The 20891-nt window shown below is 51.0% G+C and overlaps 1 protein-coding gene across 1 annotated transcript in view; it reads right to left on the bottom strand.

Moving 5' to 3' along the window:
- Positions 1 to 20891, bottom strand: part of SMARCC1 (SWI/SNF related, matrix associated, actin dependent regulator of chromatin subfamily c member 1) — a 63250-nt gene that overhangs the window by 41363 nt on the left and 996 nt on the right. Inside the window, exons 2-15 of the mRNA XM_068176570.1 lie at positions 15927 to 16046; positions 13290 to 13375; positions 9823 to 9904; positions 8917 to 9009; positions 7565 to 7634; positions 6335 to 6404; positions 5033 to 5108; positions 4071 to 4196; positions 3573 to 3691; positions 2895 to 3019; positions 2138 to 2197; positions 1466 to 1503; positions 1217 to 1338; positions 154 to 225 (exon numbers count right to left, since the gene is read on the bottom strand). Coding sequence (XP_068032671.1) covers positions 154 to 225; positions 1217 to 1338; positions 1466 to 1503; positions 2138 to 2197; positions 2895 to 3019; positions 3573 to 3691; positions 4071 to 4196; positions 5033 to 5108; positions 6335 to 6404; positions 7565 to 7634; positions 8917 to 9009; positions 9823 to 9904; positions 13290 to 13375; positions 15927 to 16046 — 1259 coding nt within the window. The remainder of the gene's footprint in view (positions 1 to 153; positions 226 to 1216; positions 1339 to 1465; positions 1504 to 2137; positions 2198 to 2894; positions 3020 to 3572; positions 3692 to 4070; positions 4197 to 5032; positions 5109 to 6334; positions 6405 to 7564; positions 7635 to 8916; positions 9010 to 9822; positions 9905 to 13289; positions 13376 to 15926; positions 16047 to 20891) is intronic.

The raw sequence follows: 20891 nt of genomic DNA, 5'->3' as shown, positions 1-20891 counted from the left end.
ATGTACAAACCTCGTCAGTGCCTCTGTCCCTCGTTCAGGCCCTACAGGAATATCAGCCTCGCACACACCCAGCTGTGTCCACAGGATTTATGGGATGGGAAGCTCCTTTATCCTGCCACACTGTCACTGCCCATATTCCCAGGTTTCACTCACATTTCTGGAGTCTTGGACTTGTTTTTCCCATTGAAGAATTCTGGAAGTGCACGCCGCTCAATCACGTGGATGCTGCAACAAAAGCAGTTCAGGCGTCAGATCCTGAAACAGCCCTGACTCCAAGGAGGATTCCAAGCTGCAACAAGTGTCCTCCCTCTAGAATCAGTGACTTCTCCTCAAAGCCAAAATAAGAAGGCTTTCAGCAGTAGAGATAAACACAGAATGGTCAGACAATGACTAGAGAAGTAAAAGAGAGAAAGGAATTAAGGTGGGAATTAGAGGGAAATCAATGTAAGCAAAACCAGCTGAGGAGGCAGAGTGAAGATCTCTGCTGCTTGAAATTCTCTTCCTCATTCCCAACCCCTGAGAAGGGCCAGAAAGATTTCAGCACAAAACATGGGAACCAGACCCAAACAAGAGTCACTTCCTCCAGCTCCCAGGCTGATGGGTGAGAAAACAAAACCAAGTGAAGCCTGCCTGTGGAATCCCCTGAATCCTTCCCCCTCAGGGGAATCTCCAGGGCTGTTGTGGAATCCTCTGAATCCTTCCCCCTCAGGGGAATCCCCAGAGCCTTGCCTTGGAAGAATTTACCATGGAGTTTCCCCCACCTAGGCTGAGGGAGAAGACTTCCCCATGGAGTCTTGCACAACACCACGAACCACTCCAGTTCCTTTCCCGACATGTCCCAAATCCTGGTGGTTTCTCCTTTCCCTGTTCCCCCCTTGGCTCTGGTATTCCTGGTGGCTGGCCCTGTCTTCCCTGCAGCCCAATGCCCTTTGTGCCAGCCCCGTGCCCTCCCATACTTAACCCTGTGCCCACCACACGGTCTGCTCTTCTGTCCCTGGTTTCCCCGGGGTGTGCTGGAATGACCCTCGCTGGAACTGAGCCTACAGAAGGCCCTCCTGGCTGAGCTGGCCACGGTGAGCGTGGTGTGCGTGCACCTGACTGCCTTGCCACGCTCACGCAGGCACAGGGGATGCTCAGAGGGGAACAAGATGCAGGCAGCAGCAGGCACCAGGCCGTGGGAGCCCCGCGGCACTGCTGGGCGGCCCCAGCCCCTCACCAGTTGTAGTCGAACCAGGAGGCGTAGCTGGGGATGATGATGTGGTTGGTCTGCTCGGTGACGTTGTCCTCCCCCGCGTCCACGGAGCGGCTCTGGTCGCCCTTGTTGGGGTCCTCGTCCTCCTGGGAAACAGGGGGACACAGTGAGGGCAGGGCAGCGGCTCCTGCTTAAGGTCCCTTCCAGCCCAAACCACGTGGGATTGTACCATCTCAGATGTTACCACATTTAGGAAGCGGCAGGTGCCGTTACCTTTCCTCCAGTCGCCACTGTCTCCTCATCCTGCTCATCTGAAAGGTAAAAACATTGAGAATTACACCAATAAACTCATTTAAATGCTCATGAGCCTTTCCAGCAACACAACTGTTTAACTGGAAAGGACATTTAATCTCTTTTGGAAGGGAAGGGAGGAGGGAAACAAAGTGGATCCCACATCACTAAAGCAATTACACCTTTACCTATCCCAGACCAGGGAACAGGTAAGAACACAGAGGAAGGATAATTAGAATTTCTCAACACTTCAGAATGCATAATTAATTACTTCCTTTCCCATTGTCCTAGATGACTCTTGTATTATAAGACATGGCATACGAGTTTGTATCTCATGTCAAGGCTCAGCAAAGCTCAGGGAAACTGTGATTTACCTTGATTCCCAGTTTAAAAAAAAAATCCGCTAGAAAAGAGCTTGTATGTCATGTTAAAAAAATAAAAATAACAGTAGCCTACGAGGGAAGAGCCTTGCAATGAAGAGCTGGTACACTGGAACTTGAATATGCATGAAATATGAATTAATTCAACAAAATAGCAGAAGTGCAGATTGCTTGTTAAATGGAGGGATTTAGAAATACTTAAAATATATTTTAAAATGTTGACTGCAAGCAGGATGTGAGGGTGAGGCTTGGGGCAGGGCTGCAGGGGCTTTACCCAGGTCTGCCACGGTTCCTCCTTTCACGGGCGTGTTCTCACTGTCCTTCTTTGGGTTCACTGCAAGAACAGGAGTGATGAGAGAGCAGCAGACAGGAGTTCTGAGCCTGGCCTGATTTCCCCGTGCCCTGTCTGCAGTTCAGGAGTTCACAGGCAGCACAAGGGCCCGTCTGTCCCACTGCCCTGCATTCCCAGCTCCACACAGAGCAGGACAACCCTGCTCCTCCCCACCTGCCCAACACACGGCAAGGCTTCAGTGCAAATCCAAACCAAGGAGCACCCAAGCGCAGAGACTCCCAGGACTATCTGGTGCCAGGCATGCAGAAGGAATTCTTTTTCCCAGAATTATTATTGCCCACATCAACACTTCCCTGAAAAGGACTAAAAGCACTTGACACGTAGCACATTTTCCACCCATTTAACATCCTTCTTCTGGGGGCTTGGCAGGGAAATACTTTGCTCCAGAAAGCTCCATTTCCCCCAGCATGAGCCCGTGAAATGGAACATTTAAGCAGATCATTGCAAATCTGTTTTTAGAAGTGTCTTTTATAAATGCAGTTTTGCATTTTGAAAGGCCAAAAGGAGGTGACACGGCTGCCCTTTTCAGCTGTTACCTCCCTGACTAGACAAATTTACAGGCAGAGACCACCTGCCCCATGGCCACGGAGTATTTCAAAGATTTGACAAAATACATACACAATTTGAATGCAGTTCAATTTCTAACATTCCAAGAGCCCAGAGTGTTCCCATGTTTTACCATTTTTGGGAAGTACCACTTCTTCTATGTTGGGCACTGGGGTGGGATCCTCCATGTCCTTGGTGAGATCCTCCTGCTCATCCTCTTCCTTCTGCCCCCTCCTTTTGCCATAGAGAGCTGCTTGTCTGGAACAGAGCACACACAGGGGCTGTGCCAGATGTTCCTGGACAGGGCTCAGGTGCCAGGACAGGAGGGTCAAACCCCCCTGAAACCACTCTGGGAACAGAGGCAGAACCAGCCCCACACCTCCTCACAGACCCCAACTCAGGCTTTGCACTTGGAAGGAGGAATTCACATTATCAATTTGTTCTTGATAAAACTCCAGTTTTGTCTTATTAGAGTCCAACAGGTCCATAAACAAAACCTGAATTTTTAGCTTTGAAGTGCTCCCCACCATACCCACACATAATACCCCATAGTTAGTCATTAAGTTTTTAATTACTATCAAAAACTTCTTTGTCACTATTTCATTAATAGCAATTAAGTTTTTATTTGGGTAAAATACTGGTAGAATAAGGAATTGCACAAACTGCTCAGGAATAACCCCTCAAGCCTATCCAGAAATAATTACAGAACCCCAGGTCACAGAGCTCTCCCATAAGCATTTCTTGAATTTCTTCTTTTCCTCATTTCTTTTCACCTCAAATTCCAGGCCTCTGGAAACTTCCAGACACTCACCCTTTTTTCCCTGTCTTTTTCCTGGACTCCACAGGCGTGGGGGGTGGAGAAGGAGAATGTTTCCTCTTCCTTGTGCTGGCTGCTGCTTTCCTGTCCCTCCTCTCGGGGCTCCGCACGGGCTGGGAGGGAGCAGAGCTCTGAGCTACTCCCACATTCTCCCACTGCAGACCTGGAGGCTGCATCCTTCCTTAACCCACCCCAAAACAGGATGCCACAGCTGCTCTGGGCACCCTGTGCCAGGGCCTGCCCACCCTCCCAGCCAGGAATTCCCAATTCCCAATCTCCCATCCATCCCTGCCCTCTGGCAGTGGGAGCCATTCCCTGTGTCCTGTCCCTCCATGCCTTGTCCCCAGTCCCTCTCCAGCTCTCCTGGAGCCCCTTCAGGCCCTGCCAGGGGCTCCGAGCTCTCCCTGGATCCCTCCCTTTTGCAGCTCTGTGCATGCAGAGATCAAGGACATGGCTGTCCCTCCAGGTCCCCCTCAGCAGAGCACCACTCACCTCTTCATTCTTCATGGAGATCCTCTGGCGAAAGCTCACGGGTTTCCTGTTCTCATCCACCTCATAATCCTCCTCATTCATCCACTCATTGAACACATCAGTGTCCAGAATCCACTTGGCATGAACCTGCACAACAGGAGACATGCAGAGGCTGATGCTTTGGGAAGAAGTAACTCCATGAGAGACCTCCCTGGGTTAAGGACATTCCCAGAGCTCTGTCAGGTCTGAATGTCCCAATCCCTCTGGTTCCACACACGCTCGTGGCAGTGTCACAAGGCAGGACCACAAAGGATGGACGGGACTCAGAATTCAACCTCTGCTCCTCAAGCATTTTCAGGCCTCCTGAAGCGTGAGGTCAGTTCTGAGAGCTGGGGCAGCAGCTCTGGGTTACCAGTGTTCTCTGGGTGCTGCAAATTGCCATCAAAACCTCCTAAATACACACATCCCCTTGGCACGTGTGCCACAAACACCAAAAAGTGAGGAAGAGTTGGCCATTCCCTGGAGGGACAAAGCCAGCTGTCAGGATTGTAACATCCACCTTCAGATAGTTTGGTTTACACAGCTGAAAAAGCTTCTGCTGCTTTTGAGTCACTTATACAATTTATTAACACTTCACACAATTCTGACTATTCCTAGGAAGGTTTATACCCCAAAATCCTGTTTTCCAGTGAGTTCCAGGTGTTTGAACAGACTCCAAGGTCCTTTCAGCCTGGGCTGCTGGGACTCCAGGAGCACACACAGAACGTGACCAGGGTAAAACAGTGAGTGCAGAAAAACCAGAGCAGGGCCAACAGCCAACGGCCCCAGCACAGGAATCCTCCCAAGGACTGAGCCAGACCCATTTCACCTCCCAAGGACCGAGCCAGACCCATTTCACCTCCCAAGGACCGAGCCAGACCCATTTCACCTCCCAAGGACTGAGCCAGACCCATTTCACCTCCCAAGGACTGAGCCAGACTCACCTTCCACGGCTTCTCGGGGATCGGGGCGTCCTCAATTTCCGCATCGATTTCGTTGGCGTGGACCCAGGTGTCGTAGCTGGGGAGGGGTCAGGAGAGAGCAGCTCAGCCACCAGGAACACCAGGAATGGTTTTCCAGCAGCTCTGGCACGTGCAGATCTCGCTGCTGGCACTGCAGGGCTTCCCACGGGGAACAATCCTGCTTTGTGCCACAGGAACTGGGCACGGGGCACTGGGAGGGCCCGGGGGCATCTATTGCACATTAGGATGTAAAAATCCTCTCAGAGAGCCAGCTCCAGCTTCAAGGGCAAGTCTGGAGAGATTCAGGGGGGTAAAGGCAGCTCTGAGTCACCAACCAAACCCTGCCCTAATTCACTTCTTTTTTGTGACTTCAAAGCAAGAGCTACTGGATTCCTGGAAGGGAGGAAGCTGCACACCATCCTAGAAACCATTCACTATTTATATTCACTCTTCCACATTATTCCTTCAAAAGTCTATTTATTAACAAACTGCACGGAGCAACAGCAAAAGCCAACGTCCTTTGTAACCAACACCAGGTGCTGAGGACCAGGGAGGGGTCAGGTGCAAGGAAAATGTGCACACAAAGCATATGCTGTTTTGTGTGTACCTGGTTTAAAAACACCAACAAAAGCTTGACTACTGATAGAAATATAAAAGTATTTAAAGGCTCTTCATCTGTATGAATAAAAAACCTCAGTGTGATTACTGTTTGCTCTCCTCCACTGAAAGCCCCATGTGAGATAAGGGTGCCTAGGAATTCAGTGTGCGAACAGATTGTAGTGGCCTGAAAAACTTAATTAAATAGAAGTCAATACTGGCTTATCAATGTTTTGATTGATCTTCCACAGCCTGGGCTCAGAAACCAGTTATTGCAAATACAGTGAAGCAATACAGCACATACATTGAATTTTAACATGTTCCAAGAGCACAGGGCAGGTTTCTCAAAGGGGTGCTTTAACAGCCACTTGCACCTGAATGAAGACAGCCCTTGGAGTGAAATCTTTTTGGCAGAGTTCAGCCAGGTGACTGGAAGTTCTCCCTTCAAAGTTTAAGGAAAGGCTCGTTCCAGCTTTAAAATCTGCTTTAATTTCCAACCAGTTCCTTGTGGCTCTGCAGGAGAACTCATTTTCCAGCCTCACCCACCTGCCAGTGCCACAAATGGATGTGGATATTGCAGTTTTAAATCAGTGGTTAATTCTTTTCAAGCTCTGCACACTGGGATCAAGACTTTTCCATCAACAAACAGTTAAGGCTCAGGGTTTGCTTTCCCCCAGTTTTTTTTACCTGTCTGGAAAAAAGCCCCAGTGTACCAGCACCTGCTTGTCCTTTTTCATCACAGGTCTCAACCACTCATCTGCAAAGGGAATGAGATCCAGGTGAGATGTGGAGGGAAAAGCACAACAGTTCACTTTTCCAGAGTCAGAGGGAAGCTGCTGCAAATCCCTCTGCTAAAGGGCTGCTGGGGCCTGAGCTGGGAAGAGACCTTAAAGCCCATCCCAATTCCCCTCTGCCATGGCAGGGACACCTCCCACTGTCCCAGCCTGCTCCCAGCCTGGCCTGGGCACTGCCAGGGATGCAGGGGCAGCCCCAGCTGCTCTGGGCACCTGTGCCAGGGCCTCCCACCCTCCCAGCCAGGAATTGCTTCCCAATATCCCACCCATCCCTGCAGCTCTCAAGCACCAAACCCTGCAACCCAAATCCTGAGAACAGAGCCCAGAGAAGCATTACAGGAGAAACACCAAGGATGGGAACCTGTCTCTCTAATCCCTGCTGGAATTCTGGGCTGCTCCCCACACTGTGACCTGGGGCTCAGAGCCTGAGACACACACAGGGCTGAGCCTGGTGCTGCCAGAGGGACAGAGACAAACCATTCCTGATCCCTGCAAACTGCAGGGAGCACTTCCATCTAGTGGCCAGCACAGGCCAGGGAATGTGGGAAAGGGATTTATTTATGTCTGTCTGAAGCAACTGGAGCTTGAGGACAACGACCCACCAGGTAATTAAATTTATTTAAGATGAAAAAGGGAAGAAATATTTTTTGCTATTTGCTGAAAGGGGCAGCTGTGAAATTGCTTTTTCTGGACCTTGCACTTCAAGCAGGCAGAGTGAACTTTAACACAGCCAAGCCTCGTGGAGGAGCCCTCCTTGCCACCCACACACAAGGATTGTACCAGCATTCCCTACAGAATTCCTGGAGAGCCAGGAACTCAGAATCAGGGAATTGCTGAGGCTGGAAAAGCCTTCCAAGATCACAGAGTGCAGCCTTTCCTCAGCACTGTCCCGTGTCCCACATCCACACAGCTCTGAAATCCCTCCAGGGACTGGGACTCCACCCCTGCCCCGGGCAGGAGGAGCTTCCCCAGTACCCAGCCTCACCCTCCCCATGCACATTATCCAGAGTGCAGCACGTGTTCCTCAGGAGCAGGCTGGGAACAGTCCTGGTGAACACTTCCACGACTTCTCATGGCATTAATAACAAGACCATTCCCACTTAAAAGAGTCACAGAACGTTACCATCATCCATTGAGGTAGGACTTGGATACACGTGGTGGGTAGCCTTGGATTTCTCTTCAGTGACTGTTCCCTGTGCGAAACACAGGAGAGGAGGAGAAACTGCATGAGAAACCCTCAGCACATCACCCCAAAAGGCAGCTGGTGTTCAAAACTTGCATCCCATAAACAGGTAAGAGATTGATTTAACAGCAGCACGAGCTGCAGATCCTTGGATGGCAGCAGCAGGAATTAGAATGGTGTTGTGGGATGTGGGATGCTCTGGGGTCAGGGGCTGAAGGGCAAGAGTTCCCACAACTCAGGCAAGGGACAGGGGCAGCTCTGAGCAGCAGCAAAGGAGGGAGCTGGAAAACAACAGGAATTGGAGCAGGGAGGACTTGGGATACCAGGGAGCCACAGGCACTGGGCTGGGGTAGTGAGGAAATGACAGCACGGGGTTAAAAAAGGAACATAACCACGACAGTGAGGAAGCAAATTAGTGACAAGATGAGAATTCAGAGGCAGAGCAAAGGAAAGCCCAAAAAAACAGAATTGGGGACAATTTCTGTTTTCATCTCCTCGTATCCCTGTAGAGACAAAGCCGCTTTAAAAATCCCTTAAATCACTCATGGATACAGCGTGGAGCTCACTACAGACTTCCTTTATGAAAGGAAAATTGACTCATTCACTCTAATTTAAGCAATAACACCCATCCTGAATCAGCCAAATAATTAAGAGCAACTTGTGAAAATCTGCCCAACTGAGGCTGAGACAATGGTTCATAATCACAACACAGGAAATACATAAATCTGGAAAAGAAACTCTTTGGCTACAGCTGTGAATTGTCCTGACACAAAAGCCATCAGACCATCCAGAGGTCACATTCCAGGGTATTTCTCTCCAGACAAGTGAGAAGACTGTTTATGTTTTTAAGGATGAAGCCGTTAATCTTGCTCAAGCCATCCTTTAGCACCTGGAATTACGAGGGCAAGGTTCCCTGAGGCTGCCTGGGCTCTGCTCAGCACCAGCAATCAAAGAGTGAAATAAAGCAGAAACCAAGGACCACTTCAAGAGTGAGGCTTCCTTCTGCTGTCCCACACATGTGGAACAGCTGCCTCACTCCCTGCTTCAGACTCAGGTTTGGGCAAACCTGCACTGAGCAATAAACCAGCCGGGGCTGCCCCCAGAGCCATCTGGCAGCAGGTCCAGGCGTGCTTTTAGAGCACAGCCAGGGCTCGGCCTCCACGGGAGGATAAAAACCATTCCACAAGGGGGCTGCTGCCGCTGCCGGTGTCCTCAGACCCTCCCAGGGCTGAGGCAGGGGGGTCCCTCAGAGCTCAGCAGCCCTGGGTACGGCTGTGCTGTGCGACACTCACCTGGTGACGTTTGACAATGTCCTTCAGCTTGTTGGCCAGCTTCAGCTCCATGTCAGGGATGAGGTAGATGGTTGGTCTGCTCAGACAGTTGTTCTGAGAGAGAAGAGCAAGTTAAACAAGGAATTAGGAGGTGATCTGTGGCAAAAATCAGAATATTCCTATAAAAATCCCCAGTGCTGGAACTCCAGTGGAACCCAGGGCAGGGGGTGACACAGGTCAGTGATCCCAGCTCCAGGAGCACTGGGACAGGGACATTCCCTTCACACAGCTCCCCAGCAAAGCCCTGCCCAGGCTTTTATTAAGCCCTGAAACCACTGTATGTGGGCAAGGTGTTTTATAATAAGAATATTGTTGCTATTTGCTGATCTTCCCATTTCCATTCCTAATGGACACCTGAAAGTTATGCTTTGACTACATCACACACTGAACTTGGCTTCAGAGCTTGAAAAAAACCATACATTATTCCCACACGGCAGTTAGAAAACAGAACTTCAAATGAGAGCTGCTTAATGGGTACAGATAACAACTCGTTTGGTGAAGTGAGAGTAAAATGGATCCTGACCTGGAAAAGGCTGTTTAGATCAAACTGGAAGTCAGCCCTGGAATGTGTACAGGAGCAGTTACTCAGCCCCAAGGGTGCCACCTCCCCAGGGACATGGGGACACCTGGGATGCTTTCTCTTTCCCTACAACAGGTTTTCCTCACATAAATAAATAAAATAAAAGCCTCTGCATATCCACAGGGGGCCGATGGAAATATTCTGCATTTTTCAAGTGAAAAATGTGGAATTGTGACTAAGCTAGGTGGGAGAGGGAGGGCAGAGTCCCACATTGCTGCAGAGGGCCAGGGTGAAGTGGTTCCCTGAGTGCCCAGGCTCCCTGCCCTGGCCTGGCTGCTTGTCCTTGCCTGCACCAGTGTTTTCTCAATGTTCATGAACATCTCCACGTTCCGATCCATCCGGGAGGGATTCTGCAGGTCAAACCTCCTCCTGCGGAGGGAAATGATTCACAGATATTAACTCCACGTGCCCAGCTGCCAGCAGTCCAGAACCTTCCCTGCTGCACACAAGCACTGGAAGGTGGCAGCCGAGCCAGCACAGCCACAACTACTGCTGCTGCACCGGGCACCCTCACCAGCAAGAAAGCCACATCAACAAAGGCAGCTGATCTGGGAGACGCTTAGGGAGAAAAAGGAAGGCTGGCAGCATCCACCAAGCCCTGCAGCAGGGTCGTGCATTCCGCCACAGTCGGGGGGAACTGAACACACGACCACCGTGGGCTCCAACGTCAGATGAGAGAACTCATGGACGAGCTCTCATGGCTCTCTTACTTCTAGCTGCACCCATCCACCAGTCCTGGGAATCCAGAGAACCAGCAAGTCCTCTGCCTGATGGGAGAACAAGCCACCCCCCAGGACACAGGCAGCTAATAATCCATGGCAGCATTTTATCACTGTCTTTACTGGACCCTGGTGCTTTAATTTTGTTATTTCACAGACAAATCATCCCAATTATTGCAATGCCAATGGAGATCTGTCCAGCAGAAATGGGGGGAGGACACAAAACCTGAGAAATCCTCCTGGGAAGCAGCAGGAGAGCCCCCAGATTCCCCTCTGCTGTGCCCACCTGACCCCTGAACACGTCTGGAACTCACGGATGGGCCAACCCAAATGAGGGACTGGAGTGGTGACCCCCAGAGCCTGAGGAGGGACAACCCCAGCCCCACACCAGCCCCAGCAGCAGCAGGGATTGCCATAGATGGGGCCGAGCCCTCCGGATCCAGCCTGTCCCAAAGCTCCAGCAGGTGCTGAACCCTCAGGCTGTGCGTCCCCGATGCAGAACACGACCTGGAGCATGCCTGCACCTCCAGGTTTGGGAACAAGCTGCTGCTGGGGTCTGGAAAGGCTCCCTGGGCTGTGGGGGGGTGGCAGGGTGTGACACCCAAAGGCCTGCACACCCAGGGCAGCGGGAGGCTGGGCACGACCTCCCCACCAGGCACTGACAGGCTGCAAGCACCCCCAGCTCACAGCAGCCCTTCCACAGGCAAGGGCAGCTCCCTATGTGCACATCCCTGCTCCCAGCAACAGATCCCCTTCTCCAGTCCATAAATGCTCAGAGGTGAAGGAAAGCAAAGCTTGGCCCCAAGGCTTTTAGCCCCAGGCCCTGTGACCCCACTAAATCAAACATGACACCCCAGCTGGCACCACCACGATCTTCTCCAGGGGCTCCTGGGATTTTCAGGAGGGAGAAGCCCAGGCAGGTGGTTCTGTGGGAACACCCTGAGGTATTGGGCAGCTCTGTCAACATCCTCTGTCAGGGAGGATGGTTTCTGGCCTAAAGCACGTTACCCTTCACACTGAGCACACAGCAAACAAATCAAACCTAAGATCCTGGCACATTTATTGGAATCAGCCTTTTAAAGAGGAATTTATGGCCTTGTTGTGTGCTTTGGAAAGGTCACCCTGACTTGCAGAAGCAGGGCCAGACATCAAGGCTGTCAGGTCACTGTTAGTAAGGTATTTTACACCTATAATACTGAGGATTTTTGAGTCGAGATCGAGCCCCTTCTCCAGTATTCAGCCACGGTTTGTATCCAAAACACCCGGAATGGCTCCGTGGGACACAGATGCCAAATGAACATCTACAGACCTCTTGGCACCTGTGAGACAAAGACACTCAGGGCACGACCACAATGTTGGCGTTTTTTGCTCAACACCTGCACGGTGCATCCATGGAATGCTGCGTGCCCCCGGATCCCTGCCTGCTCCAGAAACCCAGAGAAGGACATGGGTACATTAATAACAGCACTGCTTCAGCTGCCCGTTTGGATAAAATGGCACTAATTCTTCCTGTGCTCAGCTTAAGAGGCTCCCTGGGCCAGGCATGTCCAGCTCTCAGACATACCTATTGTGGCGAGGAAAGGGACTTCTCCTATAAGACAGATCAGTCACAAACAGGTTAAGCAGGAGCGACAATGCAGACCAAAACAACAATCAAATCAGTCACAGGGCAGGCAAACAGCACGGATTACTGGGCAGAGTCAGTGGGGAACACATTCCAGGCTCTGGGGCTGATCCTGAGAGTTAAGGTGCAGGATGACTGCCCGCCACAGCCCGCATGCACAGACACCCGGCACTACCACGCTAACCCTGAGGCAGCAGCAAGGCAGGGACAGGGGAGGAGGCAGCTCCAGAGCCCAGCTGGGCTGGGCAGCTGACTGCAAGCCACATTTTCTTGCTAAAAACGTGGGGTGTCGGAGTATTCAAATGCTCCTGAAGATGGAACCACTTCATTCCTGTATCTTAAGGCAGAGAGGTAACAAGATACTGCTGATAAACCACACTGCAAAGAAGTGCCCATCCCAGGTGCTGGAAAGCCCAGGAAAGTCCCTGGGAGTGGTTTATTCCCGATATATCCACATCAGACAGAGCAGATATGAATATAAATAACTCCTAAAAACAACCAACCGTTCTCAACAACTTTGTTTTGCCTTTTAAATGGCTCTTGTGTGTAAAAACAACTCCATTAATTCCAGGAATGCTGCTGCAGACTGGAAACATCGCATCCAAATTATTTAAATTTGTGGACAGGAGCAATCTCTGCTTAATTTTATGGATTGTTTACATTTAGTGACTTTTCATCCCCATTTTTTTGCCCAGTGTTCTCAAAAATAGTGATTTCAAGGCCAGGTTGTACACTGGGGCTTGGAGCAGCCTGGGATAGCAGAAGGTGCCCCTGGAATGGCAGGGGGTGGAACTGGATGGGCTTTAGGGGCCATTCCAGCCCAAACCATTCCAGGATTTTATGATCCTATGCTGCTGTTCCCTTGGGAAGAGGATTATAACTTAGAAACACCCGGGTTAAACCACTCCTGAGATGTCACAGGGATATTTTTCATCCCAGTACCAACGGCTCCAGGGGCAGAGTTTCTAAGTGCTGACACTCCCCATTTTTGGAGCAATGGAGATCTGAGTATTTACTAGGATCTGCAGTGCTTCATGCTTTCACAATTATAACTAAACCAAATAATCAATACAGCAACAAAGATTTACATCTCACAGATGTGAGACTGATTCTGGCTCATTTCCTCAGTCAGACAGCAGCAAGGAAATAAAAAAGGAGCCTCAAACTTGCAATTAACTCCAACTACAGGCCCAAAACCTTAAACTTGGCCAACTCCTCTTTAAATTTAGAAGTGTGGGGGTGTGTCTTAAAAAAGTTACCATCAGCAAAACAGGAAAAAAGTTCCCTCTTCCCATCTCCACTGCCTTGCCTGCCCGATTCTCCAGGAAGGATTAAATTTAGGTAGTTTGCATAAGCAATTCATGTGCTTGGTTTCATGCAAAAGGTGTATAAACCACAAATAAAAACTTACCAGCCCTGTTCATTCTTATATTTGTAAGCAGCACCAAGAATGTGACATAATGTACCTCCAGCTTTGAAATCCATGAAGCACTTTGCCTGAAACCCCAAAAAACAAGGAAAAACAGTGACACTGACTCTTATGCAATTATTTTAAACAAATACATATGGGTTAGCTGAGTTTTAGGCACAGAACATATCAAATGAAAAGTTAATTTTCAGATGAAACACTTCTGGAGTTTGATGTTCTCCTTTCAGAATTCTTCCTGAAGACTGAATGTATGTGGATTAAGCAGAACTCTTTGTGCTTGAAGTAACGAGATGTATCAGCAAGCTCCAAGTCCTTGCTTGTAGAGCTGTAAAAACCCAAAGTACTCTTTGAACACCCATTTCATAGTAAATTAAACCTCACATCATAGCTGTCAGGGAAGCAGCTCTTCATCTGTACGAGAGCAGCAAACCAGATCATCAGGAATGAGCACCTGAAGCACAGCTCAGATATTCCACACTCACATCCCTCCCCCAGGGAAAGCTGCACAGCCACGGTGCAGATCTGCCCTAAAACACCAAACCCAGCTCATTTCTTCCCTCTTGGCTTCACCAGAGCACACCTGAGCCACCCACTCCCAAAGCAGGAATTCCACAACATTCAAACAGGAGCACGAGGAGGCTGGAAGCTCCAGAGGCCCACCAAGTCCTTTCTCTGAAAGGTTATTAAAGAAACCCCTGTTTCCTGCACTGAAAGCTCAATTTTTCTGACACATTTTAGTCTGGAATTCGCATTTTTCCTGCTCTCTCTGGTCAGGATGGTTGTGCCTGGGAAAAGGCAGCTGCTGTCACTCACCCTGGAAATGGAGACAGGTGGATGGGGCAGCTGGAGGCAGGATGAATGCCAGGACCTGCTTTGGTCATGGATTGTTCTGTGTTTCTCAGTAAATATAAAACACTTGGACAAGGCACAAAGCAGGATCTGGGGAGCTGCTCAGAGGCCAGGCTGTGAGCCAGGGGCTTTCTGCTGGGAGCACAAGAGACCCCCACAAACAGCAGCACCCCTGAAGATGCACTGAGGAGCTGTCTCCTGCTGGAAGTAACTGAGATCCAAGTGCTGTAAATTAACCTGAGCAAATTTGGCCAGATTAGAGCTTTGAAGCAGCGAGAACAAACACGGGAACAACATCTTTATGAGGCCGCTGCAACGTTTATTGCCCATTTTTAAGATAAGACAAATTGATTTAAGGCTTGGGAGCACTCCAGTGGTTTATGCACTTGAGGAATGTGGGCAGGTTTATGGTTTGAGCTGCCCCATCCAAATACAGCTCTGCAAAGCTCCCCCTGGTCCCTAAGGCTTCCCACTATCACCAAGGTACCAGGAGAGGCGGTGAGATCTTCAAGGCACCTTGGGGTGCTTCTGGGTGCACTCCAAAGCACCAGGAGAGTCACAAAAATCTCAAAATGGTTTGGGTTGAAGGGACCTTAAGGCTCATCCAGTACTCCCCATGGTGTGGGCAGGGACACCTGCCACTGTCCCAGGCTGCTCCAATGTCCAGCCTGGCCCTGGGCACTGCCAGGGATCTAGGGGCAGCCCCAGCTGCTCTGGGCACCCTGTGCCAGGGCCTCACCACTCTCAAAGGGAAGGATTACTTCTAAAATTCATCTGGGAATTGCTCTGGGATTCACCCCAGGAGTGAAAAGCCTTCCAGTGAAGGAGTGTGCACATCCCACCCTCACAGAGAGGTTGCAGGGGCAAAACACCTGCACAGAACAAAAAGAGAACTGCCCTGTCACGTGCACCCACCACAGGAGTTCTGCCAACAGTTTTCAGGCCAACTTCAGCTTCAATGGGCTTCAACACCTTAACTGGCTATAAATGATTCCAGCTCTGAGCACCCACCCCGAAGAACCCCAGAGGCACGACCCCCAAGGCCAGCACACATCTTGTGGCAAAAATGAGCACACAGCTCCCTGCTGGCACCACACTGACAGGTTTAGGACAACTGTCCTGGCCCACAGACCTCCCCTAAATCAGCCAGCTGGGCCTTGGCATCGGGCTGGCATCCCTGCCCTCCTCCCAGATCCCTCTGCGCTCCCCAGCTCTCTGGACCTCCCAGTCCCCAGACCTGATCCTCTGGGTGGTGGGCAGCTTGCAGGCTGCAGTTGGAAAGCAGCAGCCCTCACAATGCTGACATTGTTCCTGGCCACCTGTCCCCCAAGGGACTGGAGAGCCATCCCAGAGCCAGCAGGTCACTGCTGCTGCAGAACGTGGCAAAGTCGTTTCTCAGCCTTGGCAACTTCACAAGCCTGGAGTTTAATCAACCTAACACCCAATGGGAGCTTGTTTGCCTTGGAAAGTGCATTTTACTCACTCAGTTTAGGATGCACCAGTCCAGATTTGACTTAAAACCGATGAATTACACTGAGTTTCAGCAGAAATTAAAAGCTTCCCACAGCGTTCCAGAAACCATTTCTAATATACAGGGAATAAGCTGTATTACACTGAAAACCTGCACTAAGGAGAGGTGTGCTACTCCAGCCCTTCCAGAGGGTGCACCAGGAAGAGCCTGGGCTGGAGCAGGGATGTCCCAATGCCCCGGGCACGTCCCACGAGCAGGGCACGGAGCTGTGCCAGCAGAGTGAGAGCCCCAGTACTCACAGGAAGCTTTGTGAAGGCAGGATTGGTGACATGTTTTCCAAAGGCATCTTCCTGGAACTGCAGCAGCTGCACCACCAGCCCAGCCAATGTTTTGTTGGTAGGAGCATCTGCCTGAACGTACTGCAAGACAAAAAGCACACGTTTGTTGGAGCGGGGAAGCTGGGAGTGAAGGCTGCCTGGTGCACCCCAGCTCCCTCCTGCACCTGCAGAGCAGAGTTTCAGCATTTCGGGATGCCTGCGTGGCTGGGAAGGGCTGGAGGGGGGGTTGCACAGGGGAAGCACCGAGCACAAGCATTTTGCAAGCCTCAGGCTGAACACCCAGCACTCACCTGTGGCTGATGGCCAGCTCCTCAGGCTGGCTCCAGACAAGGATTAACCACTCAGGCTGATCTCAGCTCCTAATAAAGGAACAGGCTCGTGCTGCCCCCACACACACAGAGCTTTCTGCAGTAACTTCACAGCCCCCTGCTGCAATCAACTCCTAATTAATCCTCAGAGCAGCCCTTTGGTATAAATAGGATGTCCTGCACAGAGGGAGAAGCTGAACCACACAAAGGCGCCTGCGATGTTGTGGGACAATGTGAGCAGCTCCCAAGGTTCAATAAAATTACATTTACATGGTGAATGTAAAATCACAGCATGGAATATTAAACCCCTGCCACGGTGCTGAGTTTTTGCCACCCCTAATATCCAGTATTCACTCACTGGATGTCACCTCCTCGCTGTGCCAGGTGACTTCCAAGAGAACAAACATCACTTTTCCAGGTAGAACATGGAGCAATTTGAGCTACCCCAGTCTCTCAGCTGGGTAACTCTCAGCTTTCCCTCTTCCCTCAAATCAGATTCTTCTAAAACCCCTTAAATAAAAAAAGCTTTTGAGACCTAGAACCCTCAAAGTTTTAAAGCTGTGGTGCCAAACACCAGCCAAACCTAAGTGAGCTTTGCAAAGCATCAGCTCCAAAGCCAAAGACACCACAAAGACACTGAGAGAATGGAAACAATTATCATTTCAGTGTCTGACCACCCTGAGATGCGAGCTCCCCCAGCACTTTCTCAGGAGCAGGCACGTATCTGAGAAATTAAATCCTCCCAACTCAAAGGACACAAATTCCCAGGGGGCTCCCCAGTGACCTGTCCTGGGTATAAATCCTGAACTAGAAACACGAGCCTGGAAAGAACTGAAGGCTAACATTTCAAAGCTGCACTTCAATCTGCCCTCTTCCCTCCCCCAGGAATTAATGCTTTAATTGTATCAAAATCACAGAATACCCCGAGTTGGAAGGGATCCACAAAGATCACCGACTCCGACTCCTGGCTCTGCACAGGACTTTGGACAAGGGCTGGAGTGACAGGGCAGGGCTGGATGGGATCTTGGGAATTAGGAATTCCTGGCTGGGAGGGTGTGCAGGCCCTGGCACAGGGTGCCCAGAGCAGCTGGGGCTGCCCCTGGATCCCTGGCAGTGCCCAAGGCCAGGCTGGACAGGGCTGGGAGCAGCCTGGGACAGTGGGAGGTGTCCCTGCCATGGCAGGGGTGGCACTGGAGAATCCTTAAGGTCCCTTCCAACCCAAACCAGTCTGGGATTTTATGAACCTCCTTCAAAAAACAAATCCAGAAGAATTGGCATCCGTGTACTGACTTACTCTGCTTCTCTTTTTCAGGTATTTTTCTTCAGAGAAAAAGGAAAATTACATGAGAATGCACCTTGCAAAGCCTATTCTAAGACATGGGAACTTTTTAAGGCAATCATTCCTTTTCTTGCAGCTCCCATTTTTACCTCTTGCAGGAGGCACTGACAGCTGGAAGCTATAAAGGAGTGCAACACCTTCCCATCCTCCTTTGCACTGCCACTATCCTGCAGATCCTTTTAATGAGAAGCCCATTACCTTGCCTGAGGTTCCCTGAACAATAAGGGGAAAAACCCTTCAAAAAGAAGCCCAAGACTCCCCTCCATCATTTCTGCATCCTAATGAGCAGCACAAATGGAACTTTAAGCAGTAAAGCACAGCAGCCAATTTCCCAATCAATTCACAGTGGGTTTGAGGGATCACAGAGGCATCAAGTCCAACAGGTCTCCAGGTCCTGCCCTCATGCCCACAAAATGATCCTGCAGCAAATAAAGGTTTCTGAGCAGTGAATTCCAGAGGACAGAATGATGCCCGGTTCCATAAGAGGATTTTGCTCTCGTGCTGAAATGCCAAAGCCCCACTGACACAGCAGAGCGTTCCAACCTTTCCACAATAATTAGAAACACAAAACCACCCCCTATCTTTAAGCAGAAAATGTGTGGTCAGAAAGCAGAGTGTGAGCAGCAGCAGAGGGAATGACTGCAGCCAGAGCTGCACTGCAGCTGCCCTGGAAACACTGGTCACCGATGGGGGACAGATCCACAGGCAGCTTTGATGTGGCACGGACCTCAAATACCCACATCAGCTCTGCTCAGCTCTGCGGGCAGCCCTGTGCACACACCTTCCCCAGACAAAGGGCATTTCAGCTCAGGGCACCACCTAAGAGCCAAGGGAAAACCCACACTGAAATGCTTTGATTTGGGTTAAACGCTTGCTCCTTTTCAAAGGTGAGAGCACAGAAGAGCCCCGGAGACAGAAGCCCCCCGGACCCCAGGCGAGGCAGTCCCGGGAGGGCCCTGCCAAGGACAGCAGAGCCGCAGAGCTGCCAGGGCAGCCCCTGGCTGCGGGGACAGCAGCTGGTGCCCAGCCCACACGCTGGTGGCACAACTGCCTGTCCCCAGCAGCTGCCAGGAACCAGCCCGTGCCCTGCTGCGATATCCGTGGTGGGGAGGAGCAGACCCCAGCTCTGCCTGGAGCTCTCGCCCTGCAGACCCTCCCCGGGCATCCGCCCAAGGCCTGGAGCAGCCCCAGCTCAGGGATGTGCTCAGACCCATCTCCACAGGGCAAGGGGGACCCCAGAGCCCCCTGCGCTGAGCCGTGCCCCGATCCCCTCTAACCCAACATCCCACTTGCTCCTTAAAAACCACAACACCCTCCTCCTGCCTCCCAAAAATCAGCTGCTCCGGCCTTTTGTCTCAGAGGGGCAGAGCTGTCAGAGCTCCCAGGTCAACAGACTGCCCTGGATATGAAAAGCACACCGGAGTGGCTCCTTGGGGGGCACAGCTGCAGGGTCAGGGCTGCATCCTTCATCAGGCAGCTGCTAAAACCCCTCCCAAACTACCTGAGAAAGAGGTTTCGGAGACAACAAATAACTGCTTTGGGACACCCTATTTTGATACGAGGGATTACTGACAAAGGAACTGCCTAAACAATGCCCAATGTTAGAGATAGATGAGCATTAATATAATAAAAAGAGACTTGCCTAGTTTACTTCTGAAGTGTGAATTTCTAAGTAACTATGGTGACATCAAGGTACCCATTACAGCCTACCCAAATTACTCTGAGCAAGGGATGGAGGGACAGGACACAGGGAATGGCTTCCCACTGCCAGAGGGCAGGGCTGGATGGGAGATTGGGAATTAGGAATTCCTGGCTGGGAGGGTGGGGAGGGGCTGGGATGGAATTCCCAGAGCAGCTGTGGATCCACTGCCCCTGGAAGTGTCATGGTCAGGGCTGGCAGCAGCCTGGCACAGTGGGAGATGTCCCTGCCATGGCAGGGGTGGAACGGGATGGGCTTTTCCCACCCAACCCATTCCAGGATCCTGTGACTTTGCTCTATGTAAGTCTCTCAGATGCCCCAGGACTCCAAACCCACGACATGGACCCATTCCCAGCTCCCAGGGAGGCAAGGCTCCACCATCCCTACTGCACCCATACTGCCTGGAGAGGAGCTGGGCACCTCCTGCATCCCTTGATGCACAGAACACCACAAACCCACTTCCAGACATCACTCACACAAACTGGGAGCGGGAGGGAGCCTGGAATAAATCAGCTCAGTACAACACCAATAATTTCATTTTCCATCATTGTGTTTGCTGCCTGTCAACGAGTTTCTCAAGGTCCAGCGTGAGTCTTCCACGCTACTACTGAAACCTCTTTTGCTCTTAATTGTACTCTGGAGACACAGAGAGCTCCCCAACAGCTGTTGTACTCTAGAGACACAGAGAACTCTTCAACATTAAAGTCTTGTCTAATCTAGAGACAAAATGAGCAGCGCTGTAAATGCAGCTCTCCAATCTCCCTGCCCCCCAGGACCTCTGGATCCCTGACCGAGCTCGGTGCTGCTCTGGGATTCTCTCCAGCTGGTCCCCAGTGTCCCTGGAGCTCCTAGAGCCGGACACACCAACTGCTCCTGACAGCTTCACCACTGAGATGTACAAACATCTATTTTTAAGAGTATAAACTGGACACAAGCCAGTTAAAATCACCATGTACTTCTCTGGAAGGAGCCACGCACCTACAGCAGGATGAAAACAGAGCAAGATGAACCAGAGACCAGTTAGAGCACATCCAAAAGGGAACTAGCCCTTCCCTCCTGGAGTGTTAAGGCTTTATCTTTGAGCACTGGTATCAGTTTCTTGTTTCCTCAAACCAAAATTACTTTTCATTTTTTTAAAGGGTTATCACAGCAACATTCCAAAACCCACTGGCCCTGTACAGTGTCCTTAGCCCAACTCTAATTACCTTCCTTCCAGAGCCACGAGAAACAGCTACCTAATTTTGAAAACCAACGGGAAAGGAGGGGCTCTCCCTTGGCTCCCATTGCTGCACCTCGCGCACCCTGCCCAGGCAGTACAGGGAGAGGCAGCCTGGCCGGGGATTCAGAGCCACAGCAAACACTTCCGTGCTCAGCAGGGCACCCGGGCCCTTCCCAGAGCAGCGATCTCCCGGGATGCCGGGGTGCTCGGCCAGGACGGGGAAAGAAAGGCAAAACCACAGCTCCTCCAGGGCGTGGGACAGCACAGCACCGCAGGCGGAACAAGCCAAACTGCGCGGATGTTCTGCCACATTGCCCCGGCGGCACAAAGAGCTCGAGCCGCCGCTCCAAACTGCGCCGCA

Source organism: Anomalospiza imberbis, chromosome 1 (genome assembly GCF_031753505.1).
Source record: "Anomalospiza imberbis isolate Cuckoo-Finch-1a 21T00152 chromosome 1, ASM3175350v1, whole genome shotgun sequence".
NCBI classification, from domain to species: domain Eukaryota; kingdom Metazoa; phylum Chordata; class Aves; order Passeriformes; family Viduidae; genus Anomalospiza; species Anomalospiza imberbis.
This window is presented reverse-complemented; position numbering and strand designations above follow the sequence as displayed.